Genomic DNA, 13,589 nt, shown 5'->3' on the forward strand with positions numbered 1-13,589 from the left:
GGGGCCCTTAGGAAGGGTAAAGATTTCTCACAAAAGCGCACGTTGGGGGCCCCGTTGGCGCGGGGGCCCCGTATAATTGATACGGCAGATACGGCGGTAGCTACGCCCCTGCTTCTGTGTGTGTATTTGTACTATCAATGCTTTATATTTTGTTCCAAAAACGGACGAGAAGAAAATTTATTAATTGCTTTGTTTTCATTCTTACGTTGTAATATACAAATTAGGTTTACTGGTTTTAATAAATTTATTTTCAATAAGTTGTATTTCAACTAGATGTAAATTCATTATAAAAAAATGTGTGGTGTTATATCAAGGATATTTGATTTTTAACGTTTTTCTCAGTAATCGACTAATATAAAATATAGTAAATATAGTATATAAGTAATATACACACTATGTGCACATCTCTACCTGTTTATACATTTATTTTAAGTAATTTTAAGCATTTTAGGAAACGACTTGATTAATTTTAGTGCCTAGGATATGTCTATAATATCTTCATAATAACATATTAATATTATTTCGTATGAGTTACACAATCAAAATTCGAAGCAATGTTATAACTTTTATTGAACGCATCCTATAGAAAGAAAACATGGGTGCTGGCTTGCGCGTGTGAATGTGTCAGTGTAATTTATTTTCTTAATTTCTTTGTTTTACTTTTTATTTCAATGTTATTTTTTAGTTTTCATTCTAATTATATCTAGTTCTATTTCTTCAATGAACTTAATACAATAGTTCCGGTGTGAATATGGGTACGAGCACAATGGGCAGTGATTTACATTCTGATAAGCAGGACAAGCTTTTGAAGCTCCAGGCTCGAAAGAAGGAGCTCGAGCAGATGTTAGCAGCTAAAAATGAAGAGCTATACAAACTTTGTGTTCAAGAAGTTCAATTGACGGGTGTTATGCCACCGGAAGCCCCTCTGAGCCCAGAGGTACCTCAAAGAGAAAGATTAGGCAGTATTCGGAGTGTGGATCGATCTACAGACGGTACTGATGTTCAAGATGGCTCTGATAGCGCTTCTAGACGGATTAAAACTTCTACAGATCGACATGATGCGGAACACAGTTTACGTAAGAACATTTCCCATCGATTATCTACGCCGTCCATTTCCGGTGTATCCTCTAAAAGCGTTCACCCGAGGCAGGTACGACGTCCTGAAACTAGTTGTTCTAATTTTTTTCCATCGCCGCCACAAGAGCGCAACCCAGAAACGTTTTCGATGCATCCTTCTCATACCTATCCATCATTAGCTAATCGCCACGAAGGTTTACCTAGTGATAATATACATAATGAACTGCAGCAGGGTCCAGTGTACCGTCACCACACTATGGCAACAGAATATACTAACAAAATATATTATAATGGTCCTACAGAAGCTCATAGTGTCTCTCGGTTGAGGGAAACACACTTTAGTTCGAGTCACCCAGATATAACCACTCATTATTCGCATGGATCATTGGCTCAGCATCCCATGCCCCCACAGAATGGAATGCGAACAACACCATTATTATATCAATATGCGTCACAACTAAAAGCTCAAAGTCAACATCTAGGTGCCGTAACTCATCACCACCAAATGCCAGTTCAACCGAAGAGACGTCAAGATGGTGTTCGCAGAAACACATTACAGAGAACTCAAACTTACCACCTAACTTCTCATAGTGATTATAACCATCACTTGGAAAACATGACAGATGCATACAGACCTCCACCATCAATTTACCAGCATAGATCTCAAACAGACATACAAGAGCAACCAGTAGATAGAATACATATTCCGATGGAGAGGAACATACCTGTCCCCAATACTTTGCCATTACGAGAACGAAATACAATCAGGAATCCCCTGCATTTGCAGCTGCAGGTAACAACTGATGATTATGATGATAGGCGGCAGTGCCACGACCCTCTCAGTCCAGTCAGTCAAATGTCAGGGTATTCGCAAAACTTTGACTCGGTGAGCATGAATAAATTCTCCCCTGTCTCTCATGACACTAAGTTAAAAGAGAAACAATGGTATGAAACGTCTTTAGATTCACCTACGCGAGAAGTGCCGACTCTAAAGAAAAGCGCAAGTTTGAAACGAACGCCGAGTATAGGTAATTCTCAGCCCTACGAAATAATGATATCATCGGGGCGGCATACAGCTATGCATAGTCCGAATCATGTACCGAACAGTCCTCCAGTGTTATCGCCGAGCGCAATTTCTTTGGAATCGCCGAAAAACTTAACAGTAATAGAACAGGGTAAATGTATACCATACAGAGAAGAAACGAAGCCGTTCGAAATGTCCGATTTCTATAAATATTCTACCAAGTTCCGGCAATCTAATGTTCCTAAAGCGCCCCCACCTCATCCAGTACAAAATGTTAATAATGTGTACAACAAATTGCCCATGGAGTTGCCACATTTTAGTCAGGATCATTGGCACGGAACAAGTAAATAATTGCGTAGTTTTTAATATAAGTTATTTGGTTTTTGAATGCTTTTATTATGCATTATTTTGGTTGGTTATAAGTACTTATAATTTAATTTCAACAGATCTCTGCTATATACTCTATATATTTTGTAATTGGGTTAAGGGGATTGCATTTAATAATTCAGTTGAAATCTATTAAAAAGTATGACTGATGAATATAAAAAATATATACTGTGATAATAAAGTACAGCTGCATGTACACCGTGACAATAATTCATAATAAAAAAATCTGTTTTGATTGTACAAAAAAAAAAAAAACATGAAATAAAAAGGGAACTGTATTTGTGTATGTTTAAAAAATAGTTTCTAATTGATTTAAATGTGTTAATATATTATCAGGGTAGTTACAATGCAATGCTTTTTAATACTTGTTGCCGTTTCTCAATATTTTTAGTGTGTTTGATAACTTTTGCCTATGAGGGTTGAATAAATCCCACCGCTTAATATTATTGCCAATTTATACATGTATTTGCACTTTGCTATAGTATAATCTAATTTTTATTGTTCAATTATGAAATTGTTTCATGTGATGTTCAAAATTAATTGAAATTTGCCCTTAGATAGAGTGCCTTATGATATAAGATTATTTTAAAAATGGTTCAAACTGATTGAAAAAAAGTAATAATATCAATGTAAATTGTTTATAAAATATAAAATAGGCACTAAATATTTGTAAACAAAACTCAAAGAGTGATTATCATGTAGTATTGAGTAACTGTACGATATTATTTGTTTTGGTATATTTCACATACTTTAAGTTATACATTTCATAAGATTATTGCAGTTTTGAGCAATTAGAGAAATTCTATGTTGTGTTAGTAATGTAATAATTTTGATTACCATCAGAAGTTGTTTAGAATTGAAAATATAATAATATAATGAATGAATATTTCTAAAATTAAATCAGCTTTTAACACAGAATAGGAATAAGTTTTAAAATATGTGTTATTACAAAGTCAATTTATAAGGTCATAATTTTTTTTGGGATACATTTTTTATAAATAAATGTCTTTTGAAAGTGCAAAATGTATTCTACTCATGTTTATGTATGGATCTATATCAAATTAAACGCCTCCTATTATTAATACTTACACTAAGACTTAACCTTTTGAACGCCAATGACATCTATAGATGTCATGCGCAATCGTGCCCTGTGCGCCAACGACACCTATACATGCCAAGAAACAGATCATAGATAAATACAAAATAAACATATTAAACCTTTACTTTTACGTGTTTTATTTATACAGTTTATGAACTGAATCCCCAGTTATTACATAATTGTACACAGTAAACAAAATTGCCAAGTAGTTATTCAAATATTTGATGACAAAAAATAACTTAATTAATGGCTAAAAAAGCATGTTCTCTCGCGCCAATGACATGTATACGTGCCTACTAGTGATGTAGTGTAATATTCAAGTAACTTCATTAAAATTTCAGCGAAATTACTCTAATTCGCTTAATTTTTGTAATAACTACAAAAAAAAATATATAAGCTTAGTCACTGAGAAAAAAGGTAAATACTACATTCTTTGGTATAATACCATATTGTCTATATTGTGGATATTGTTGATTTGAATATTATCCTTTTCGCCAATCATGCGCATCCCTAGCACAGTATCGATATGCAATCCCTTCTGCGCCATTGACATGAATAGATGTCGGACTGGTGACGTCGTAAGCGCGTGCCGTGTTGTTAAGTGCGGAAAGTTGTAAAAATATTTTATCGAGTAGGTATCTACCAATATTATAATCGCAAAAATGGCAAGTGAAGAGTTTTATAGTACAGAGAAGAACTATTGCGCATTTTAGAAGTTTTCAAAATTTATAACCTAATTCTAATAAGTCTAATCAGTGCCTTTATTAGAATATTCTTATGATACAAATTGTCGCTATGTCATATCAAAATATGGTAATTGACCTAAATAGGTACCTACATATAATTAGTATTTGTAATAACTCAAGTATTAAACTAAATGATTGGAAAATAAATATGTAGTTTTAATGCAATTCCCTTTATTTAAAGGTAATAGTTGTTTTGATATTTACAAATAAACACTCCACAATAATACCTATAGTTCATATAAACTTAATAAATAAACTCGATAAGTTATAATAATATACAGCTACACATCCCTAATCAGAAGCGAGAGATTATAAAAAAAGGATGGTTGCCCGCGCCATTGGCATGTATACATGCCAATGGGGCGTAACTGATAGAGAATAGTGCTGTAACTTGCTGCAATTTTATATGTATTTTTGTATCTCAAAAGGTTGATTTTTTTTGTTGATAGTTGCTATAAATGTGGTCTTAAGTTTTTACAGTAGGAGATGAGGTTAAATAAATATTATTTTTGTGTTATAAGCTGTTTATTCAAATATTCAGACGTGAATTATTATGTTTATCGATAACATTTTGGACTCCCTACTATTTTCAAGGTTATCTCATTGAATTTGTGGCTTGGCGTGCAGGGCGCGGCGATGCGTTTTTGCTCTGGCGGTCAAAAGGTTAATAAAAAACTTGCCAAGAAATAATGATAAATGATAATTGCCTTGACCTGTCGTCCATTGCTAATTTCTACCTAGAATACATATTATTGTATATAATTTATAGTTTTAGTAGATAGATGTATAAATATCGTGGCCGTAGAAGCGAAAACGAACAACTAGCATTTTTTCCAAAATCTACTTTATTGCATTATATTAAAGTTTAAAGTTGGCCGCATCTTTTGACCTTACCCTCGCTTTGAAATCTCGTTTCGTTCGTAAGCTTTAAGAAAAAGTAGGGTTCTGTAACAAAAATGAACATTCAGTAATGGAAGTATAAATTGAGAAGAAAAATTGAATAACTTACAAATAAATGATTAACTTTCAAGATAAACCCATAAGGTGTTAAATAAAATGCATAATGAGCGTTAACCATTTTCGCCTCGACGCAAATTCTGAGGAGGTAAAAAGAAAGATGTGGTAAAAACGAACAATGTACATTATCTATTTAAAGTATATCATTAAATAATTTTGTTTTCAATTAAACATTTTTTACAACAGTTATTCATTTTTTCATAAGTCACAACTAAATAATTTTCATTTATTGTATTTTGAAACTGCTTAATGAACACCGCACCGCCGCGCTCGCGCCTCCTCGTCCCGCGCTATGAAGTACCTATGCACTATGAAGTATGAACTCGCTCACTTCTAACTTCTCCTTCATCACGAGCGGCAGTGTACAAAACGTTTACGAAACAGAGTGTTCTATATTGACGTGTTTGTAAAAGAGTCGCGTCAGTATGAACTCACGAGGAAGAGCTATGGTTGAACTATTACGAGGTAAAACACAACAATGTAAATCGATAATTGAAGTAAGTCTAATTTGTGTTTTACCTAATTTAACTTATAATGTTTATAATTTATAATGTTGGTAAATATTATGAATAATAAAGAATACGGTAATTTATGTAAATGTTAATAATACATTAATTGATATTTAATTAATACAATTATAGAGGAAAAGTTTGTATTTGTGCATTGAATAGGCTCCGAAACTACTGGACCGATTTCATTGAAACTTGGTATAAACTATAAAGATACATTGATTCATTGAGTGTAACATAGGCTATACTTATTATCCCAATTGCAATATTGTACGGACTCTGTATGTCTATCTGTAAAAATTTCAACGTCGCTAAACCGATTTTGAAAAAAAGGTTTAAGAAGCATAAAAATGGGTGGAACATGCAAAAATCACTGCTTGATATAGTCGATGTTGTCATAAATTCCATTCTTAAACTTATACATACAACAAGTTAAATTTCCCGCGAATAATTTTGTTAGTTATCTATTTTCCCCAGGGCTATATCTACTTACCATCTCGAAAAAATGTATGTTAGTTATTAATTTTAATTATCCTAAATGGTTATCTACTCATGAATGATGCAATTTATTTTATTTATTTTTTTGAGTTCACAACCGGACGCATTACAAAATTAGTTTTGATTTATTCTCAAATAAATACCGTGTAGAGTTTGTTAAAAATTAACACATTTCCATGTTTTGCATTATTAATAATTGTATTGACGTAAAGATCTCAATTATAAGATTGCAAGCGATAATAGAGCTATCTCACATGTATTTTCATTTAAGGCATTTGTTTCATTTTTTTCAGGATAACGAAGAAACTCTAAACAGATCAACTGATTTCGAATCTCGCAAAACCAAAGATATGTCTATAAGCAATCAAATCGATATAGAAAATTGTAATAAAATTAGTAAATTCTCTTCAGAACAAGATGCCGAATCAGCAAATAATTTAGAATTTTTATTTCGGTTTAATACACACACATCTGCACCAACTTCTGTTGAACGATATGATCAAATACCTCAACCAATGTCAGCCCCTTTGCCTATTAATGCAGTTGTTAGTCCCATATCCCTGAACATATTAAGTTGTGAAGCTGTTGGAAGAGCTAGTAATGACACGTCACCGATTAGAGGCTCTCCCATATCAGGCATTTTGCCATTGTCAGATGAGGAACCATTTGAAGATTCAGAAACGTCGTGGTTACCAGAATCGGATGAGGAAGTACATAAAAAACGAAAATGTAAATTTACAGTTAGTAACTCTAGTTCAGAAAGCGAAGTAAATCTATCACATGAAAAAAAATACAAAAAGAAAAGAAAATGTAAGAAAATTAAAAAACATTTGAGCTCAACCCCTAAAAGGTCTTCTAGTGAAGCTAATGATGACCTTTATATTAAAAACGCAACAAATAATATTAACAATAAAAAATACGTTAGACTAGATGGAAAAGAAAACACTATTTTTTATAATCGTACGATCGCTGAAACCACAGACTGTGAAACAGACTTTGAGGAACTAAGGGAGTATGGTGAATCGAAAGAAAACGAACAAGATAGAGTAAATAAAGATAGTAGAGAAAATGAAGAGGCTAAAAAAAATGAAGAAACTAAAGACACCGAAAAAGCTAGAGAAAATGAAGAAGTTGGAGATAACGATGAAGCTAGGGATAATGAAGGAGGTCGAGAAAATGAAGAAAATAGAGAAAAAGAAGCAGATAGGGAAAACGAAGAAACCAAAGAAATTGAAGAACTGAGATATATACAAAATATACAGACTAAAAATATAGTAAGATGGAAAACGAGTAACAAATCGGAGTGGAAAAGGGTAAAAGAACAAAAAAAGAAACGCCAATGTTTATCATATGTTAATACTAAAGGAAAATTGCTTGCGGCCAAATTACCAAAACCTCCAAAATGTGGTGTTTTGTGTCGAAATAAATGTACAGAATTATTTTCAGAAACAAAGCGTTTAGACTTATGTAAGGAATATTGGGCTATCGATGATTTTCGGTTGCAAAAAGAATACTTGTTGAAGCGTATCTTAGTTAAACCAGTTGCTAGACCTATTAAGAACTTACCACCAGAGAAACAACGATCTTCAAGTAGAGAGTTTGGGTTCTTCAAGGACAATAAACTTATGAAAGTTTGTAAAAGCTTTTTCACTGCTACATTATCTATTTCAAATGGTCCGATTGAAACGGCAATCAAAAATATAAATGAAAATGGATCGTTCCAGGGTAACGACTTTCGAGGCAAAACAAAACCTGCAAATAAGACTCCAGAAGACCAAGTTAAAGAAGTAAAAGAACACATTGAAAGTTTTCCAAAAAAGGAATCTCATTACTGTAGAAAACAAACCACAAGACAATATTTAAGTGAAAATTTATCGATTAGTAAAATGTACGAATTGTATCTTGAAAACCAAATGAAAGAAAACAAAATCCCCGTGAAACTTAACGTGTATAAAAAAATTTTTGGAACAGATTATAATTTAGCTTTTTTTCATCCAAAAAAAGACCAATGTTGTCTTTGTAATCGGTATCGTCGCACACCAAACCCAGACATTGTACTGAAGAAAGAATACGACGATCATATCAAAAGGAAAGAAGAATCTTACGTTTCAAAAGATATTGATAAACAGAGGTCTGAGCAAGATGAAACTTTTCTTTGCATCACAATGGACTTGCAGAGTTTGTTACAGATACCATCCACTTCAGACAGCCTTATGTACTATAGTCGCAAGTTAAACTTATACAATCTTTCGGTTTATGAGTTTAAGCCCCCAGAAAATAATGCACACTGTATAATTTGGACCGAAATGAACGGAAAAAGAGGAAGCATTGAGATTGCTTCAGCAATTAACACATGGTTTAACACAATATCGAAAAATGTAAGAGAAGTCACTATTTATTCCGACACATGTTCTGGACAGAACAGAAATCAATATATGGCAGCATTTTTGTTACATTTGGTTCAAGTGAGCCCAAACTTGCATGTAATTGAACAAAAATATCTGGAAAGTGGGCACTCTTTTATGGAGGTTGATTCGATGCATAGTGCCATTGAAAAGGAGAAACGATTTTCTGATGTTTATTCCGTAATTGATTGGAAAGGCATCATGCAGAGAGCTCGTTCTAGTAGACATAATAAAAATGTGTCTCCGTATAAGGTCAAAGAACTTTTTTTCCATGACATGATTGATGTCAAAGCTTTAGCATCAAAGATACTGATAAACAAATCGGTTTGCTCGGACGGAAGCAAAGCCAATTGGCTAAAAATAAAATGCCTCCGATTTGAAAAAGCTCTACCTGGAGTCATTCAATTACGGTATGACTATGAGGGACAATATTTATTGATGGACACAAGTTCAAAGACGTTTAAAGCTAGGCAGACAAGAAACAGGGCAACAACAGTAGTAGATATTTCTAGATTAATCCTAGAAAAGGCATACCGACAGCCTCTACCTATTTCAGAAGCGAAAAAAAAGGATTTAATAAACTTGTGCAAAAAAAATATAATACCTGTTGAGCTACACCCATGGTATGAAAGCTTGCCATCAAGCAATAAGTCAGCCATTAGCTCCGATTCAGAATAAGTTAAGAATATCATGACTAATTAATGCTGTTTAGTTTATTTTGTTTTTTATTTGTTTAACTTAAACATTACAGAATTATGTTTAACAAAATGATTATTTTTAATAAATGTTCTGAATTTTAACACGCTTTCATTCACTATATTTCTATGTAACCGAATCCCTAAGACTCGAGTTTTACCCACTTATAGCAGTTTGATTTAAACAATTAATACTTACTAAGATTGTTAAATATCATTAATTTATCTAGCTGTTGATGAGATGTTATGTTACTTATTTTTAATTAAAATAAATTGCATTGAATTATCACAGTTTCAATTTTTTTTTTAATTAAATGTATTTTTTTTAGTAATTATCAGTCATTCATATACAAAGATCTATTCATTTTTTTACTTTAGATTATCCGAAAACATTAGACAAATGTTTTTCATACATTTTATTTGAAGAGGAAAAATTGAACAATGTTAATTATCATTTCGATTTGAAACTGATTGTCTTTAACTCACACGGACAAAACAGAACAACTAACTTAATAAAGTAGATAACTACATGTAAGTTCCGAAATCTCGTTGAAACAAAATTAGATAACTTTTAAATTCTATCTTAAATATTGAGGTGACATGATATGGGGTTTACAATAAACTCAAAACATGCACAACTAACCCTTCAATAACATATAAAAAAACCTACAGTAAAAATGTTAACAGTAAAATTTTTATTTCGGTTTTTGTGAAAAAAATACACTAAATCAGCTTTTTCTCGTAAAAATGATTTTGTTAGTTGTCTAATTTCTCTTCTACGGCCACGATATGATGTTTTGAAGCAATTGAGAATTGCCATGTGGGAAAAAATAAATATTTTTGTACATTGGTTTAAGTCAGTGCAAATGCACAGTTTCATGTATTGTAGTTTTAATAAAGTTATGATTATAGTTAGTCATCTTTTTTATTTACCTTTTTTGGATTCTAAGGAAAAGAAATCTAATCTGGTACTATTATAATATCTCTTATCGCTTTGGGTATGTCCATTGATTACAAGGATATGCAAGTCTGCGTCTTATTTGATTGTTTTAGTGCACCGTTATATAATTTACTTAAATAACCTATAGCACAGACTAATAATAATATACTACGTATACAACCTATAGCAAACCATTGTACATGACCGGCTCCTTGGTACAGTGGTTGACACATGAGCGTAGAACCGAGGGGTCCTGGGTTCGATTCCCATCGGAGACGAAGAACAAAAAATGTCTCAGTCTGGCAGGATTCAGAAGGCTGATCACCATCTGATCACCTACTTGTCCCTAAAGAAAATCGATCAGTGAAACGTGAGTGAAACAGATGTATGGATAATGCATCTGTCCCTTACCCCACTACACGGGACTTCACTTTTTTAAACAATTGTACAGCTTTCTGGAAAAGTAAGTAACTAGTTAGTTACCTACATAACAATTTAAACATTTTTTTTCTCTTCAGGACTGTATTATTGGAGGGTTTTCAGTTCTGATGATAGCTTATTTTTAAACGCTTTATATTATGAACAGAGTTAAAAAATATATGAGACGTTTTTCTCAGAATTCGGTTATTGAGTAGTTAATGTGAGAACCTGTAAAGATCACTCGTGCTGGTAAAAAAAAATGTGTGCGTGTACACGTAAGAAGTGAAACTTCTTTATGACCTTATTTTTCAAAAAATAATTTACTATAAGCAACTTTACAGAAATGCGTCGAATCACGCGTGGTAGGGATAAGAAATAAGAAAAAGATTGCGGGTAACGGAAAAATGTCACGCGTAACGAAAAAATGTTACACAACATTTTTTTCCAACCCCGATAAAGAAGTTTCACTTCAAAAATTACTCCACAGTCCATAGACCGATAAAATTGTGCTCATAATCAATGGCTCATAATCACATTATATTATGTGGGAAATACCTATCCGTTTTTATAGCAATAGGAATATTCCTCATAATAAATATTAAATGTCAGCCCTTTTATCATTATCAGAGCTGATAAATTATTATTGTTCTTGCTTGCATGTTGCAATCATCCAAGTACCAATGAATATTGGTTGTGATGGAATTCAGGGAAAACTAGTTATACCTATTTGATTTAAAATATAAAGTAGGTAGATACACAATCAAATCTTTGAGCAAGTAGAGCAAGTAAATCTACAATAGGTATATAATATCTAAATATATTTGCATTGATAATAAGTAATTATTTTAGGTCTAACGCGAGGAAGACAAAATAAAAAGTAGTCGTAATAAAGATTTATTGCATATTCAAAAAATGTATATGATGATATTTTGTAGTGGATGTAATGGTCCAAAAATGTGAATGAATAATTAATAATGACGTGCTTTCATTAATTTTGCGATTAATGCTTCCAGGGACCTTTTTCCAGGATTGAATCCTCCGTTAAGATAATCATCATCGCCACCTGAAAATTTAATAATAAATATTTCGTAATAAATAGGTATATATCGAATATCACAAAATAAAAAATGCTCTCAATCACGATACGAATTCTTTAACCAAAGACTAAAGGTACCTACACCTTATACTTTGACCATAGTTTTTGTGCTCGCACTTTAGCACAATTATATTTTTTTTCTAATGTTTACTTTTATGCAGCTATTATAAGTACCTACTAAATATATAATAGAACAAGTTTTTCAATTACCAGCTCCATTAAGTTGTCCATTAACACAGCCTTCATCCCACATGTTGATACATCGCTTACCGGGGTTGAAACCTCCGTTTAGGTAGTCGTCATCATCCCCTGAAAATGTGTAACAATAAACATATGAATAAAGAAATAAATACCTACACTAAAATAATCTATATTATATGACAAAGTTGCATTATAAAAAGAATAGTGTCATAAGGACACTATTTTTTTTATAATGCTTAGTCCTATTGGGAAATGGGAAGTCGATTGTACCTATGTGAAATTAATGATGAATAGGAGTTTCCAAAATTGTTTCTTCGATTCTCTAAAATTTAGTCTTAAAAGTAAACTTAAAAGGTAGATTGAAATAAGAATAAAAGCAATTCATTTACGAGTTAAAGCCCGCGATCACGCCTTAACCTAAGTATGTACTGTATACTTACTAATATAGGTACCAACTGCTTTATTTCATGAATAAACTGTACAACTATGGAAAAGTGGAAAACAATATACGAAGTAATAATATTAAACAGAAAAATACAAAAAAATCTAATATCTAAGTAAGTACATAATTATATACCTACTGCGTAAACTTAAAAAATAAATTTAAGTAAGGACATACCTGATCCCGGTAGTTGGCCATTGGCACATCCTTCATCCCACATGTTAACGCAACGACTAGAAGCTATGGAAATTAAACAATTTTAAGAAATTTAAGTAGTTAAGGAATTTATTATTTTATAAACAGCTAAAATTAAGTTTTTATACTAAGTACATAAATTAGATTTGGCACTAAAGGTTTTCTTAATTTTCGATGTTAAAAAAAGTCCCTTGGCCCACAGTTTTGGTGCTTAATTAAACATTAAATTATAATTTCCTCATTACAATCGTAGTCAATGTAGTTTCAAGCTTATAGTATTAACAGTTAATGCGAACTTCGTAGGAGAATAGGTATGACTATAATTTACTTACTCAAAGGACGTGGGTAACTCACGGCTGGCTTACAAAGAGCCAGTACCAAAATGCAGCACAGTATAAAAAATCCTTTCATTTTTAGATCAACCTGATGAACTGTCCGGATTAAAACTGAAGTAAGTTTAACCAATTCGAATATGCCTTTTTATACTGCAAAACTTAATTTTACGGGAGTATCTACCACTTGAGATAGCGAATTAATAAACCCTGAATTTAATTATATTTCAATAGATAAGTGCCACTTGAAATATTTTGGGGAAATTTGATTAGGTATACCCAAGATTATACTGGATAGAATGGTCTCTGTGTTTTTGAGTCTTTGATCATGCTCTGTATCTACATAGATACTTTTCTCACCGCATTTTCCTGAAATTTAGTAAGTAGATAGATTTTTGAGAATATTTGTTGATTAGATATAATAAACAATCGGTCAATTAGTGACTATTTTAAAGGTGTTGGTTCCGCATGCCTACGTTTTACGATAATAATTGTACTATTCATAC

General features: G+C 32.2%; 2 protein-coding genes across 2 annotated transcripts; one reads left to right on the forward strand and one right to left on the reverse strand.

The window, feature by feature from the left end:
• Nucleotides 1–576: 576 nt before the first annotated feature.
• Nucleotides 577–3,711, forward strand: sstn (stepping stone). The gene has a single exon (XM_089708234.1). It carries the CDS (start codon nucleotides 752–754, stop codon nucleotides 2,450–2,452), a length of 1,701 nt encoding a protein of 566 aa, XP_089564360.1. The 5' UTR covers nucleotides 577–751; the 3' UTR covers nucleotides 2,453–3,711.
• An 8,074-nt stretch (nucleotides 3,712–11,785) lies between these two features.
• LOC149479302 (uncharacterized) lies at nucleotides 11,786–13,184 on the reverse strand. Its single transcript, XM_089707806.1, has 4 exons — nucleotides 13,084–13,184; nucleotides 12,734–12,796; nucleotides 12,124–12,222; nucleotides 11,786–11,880 (listed from the first exon to the last, which is right to left on the reverse strand). The coding sequence occupies exons 1-4, from the start codon at nucleotides 13,160–13,162 to the stop codon at nucleotides 11,786–11,788; spliced, it is 336 nt and encodes a 111-aa protein (XP_089563932.1). The 5' UTR covers nucleotides 13,163–13,184.
• Between the last annotated feature and the right edge of the window lie 405 nt (nucleotides 13,185–13,589).

Source organism: Colias philodice, chromosome 20, assembly GCF_061535455.1.
Source record: "Colias philodice isolate Cphi_HAF_F1 chromosome 20, ilColPhil1 Martin Lab GWU primary, whole genome shotgun sequence".
NCBI lineage: Eukaryota > Metazoa > Arthropoda > Insecta > Lepidoptera > Pieridae > Colias > Colias philodice.

What these genes read in the sequence shown, in the direction of transcription:
- LOC149479302 (XM_089707806.1), bottom strand. Translation starts at nt 13,162, where the DNA reads ATGAAAGGATTTTTTATACTGTGCTGCATTTTGGTACTGGCTCTTTGT. An exon ending in GAGTTACCCACGTCCTTTGA is followed by an intron (nt 12,797 to 13,083) that starts GTAAGTAAATTA and finishes TAATTTCCATAG; the next exon opens with CTTCTAGTCGTTGCGTTAAC. An exon ending in TGGACAACTTAATGGAGCTG is followed by an intron (nt 11,881 to 12,123) that starts GTAATTGAAAAA and finishes TTAAATTTTCAG; the next exon opens with GTGGCGATGATGATTATCTT.
- sstn (XM_089708234.1), top strand. Translation starts at nt 752, where the DNA reads ATGGGTACGAGCACAATGGGCAGTGATTTACATTCTGATAAGCAGGAC.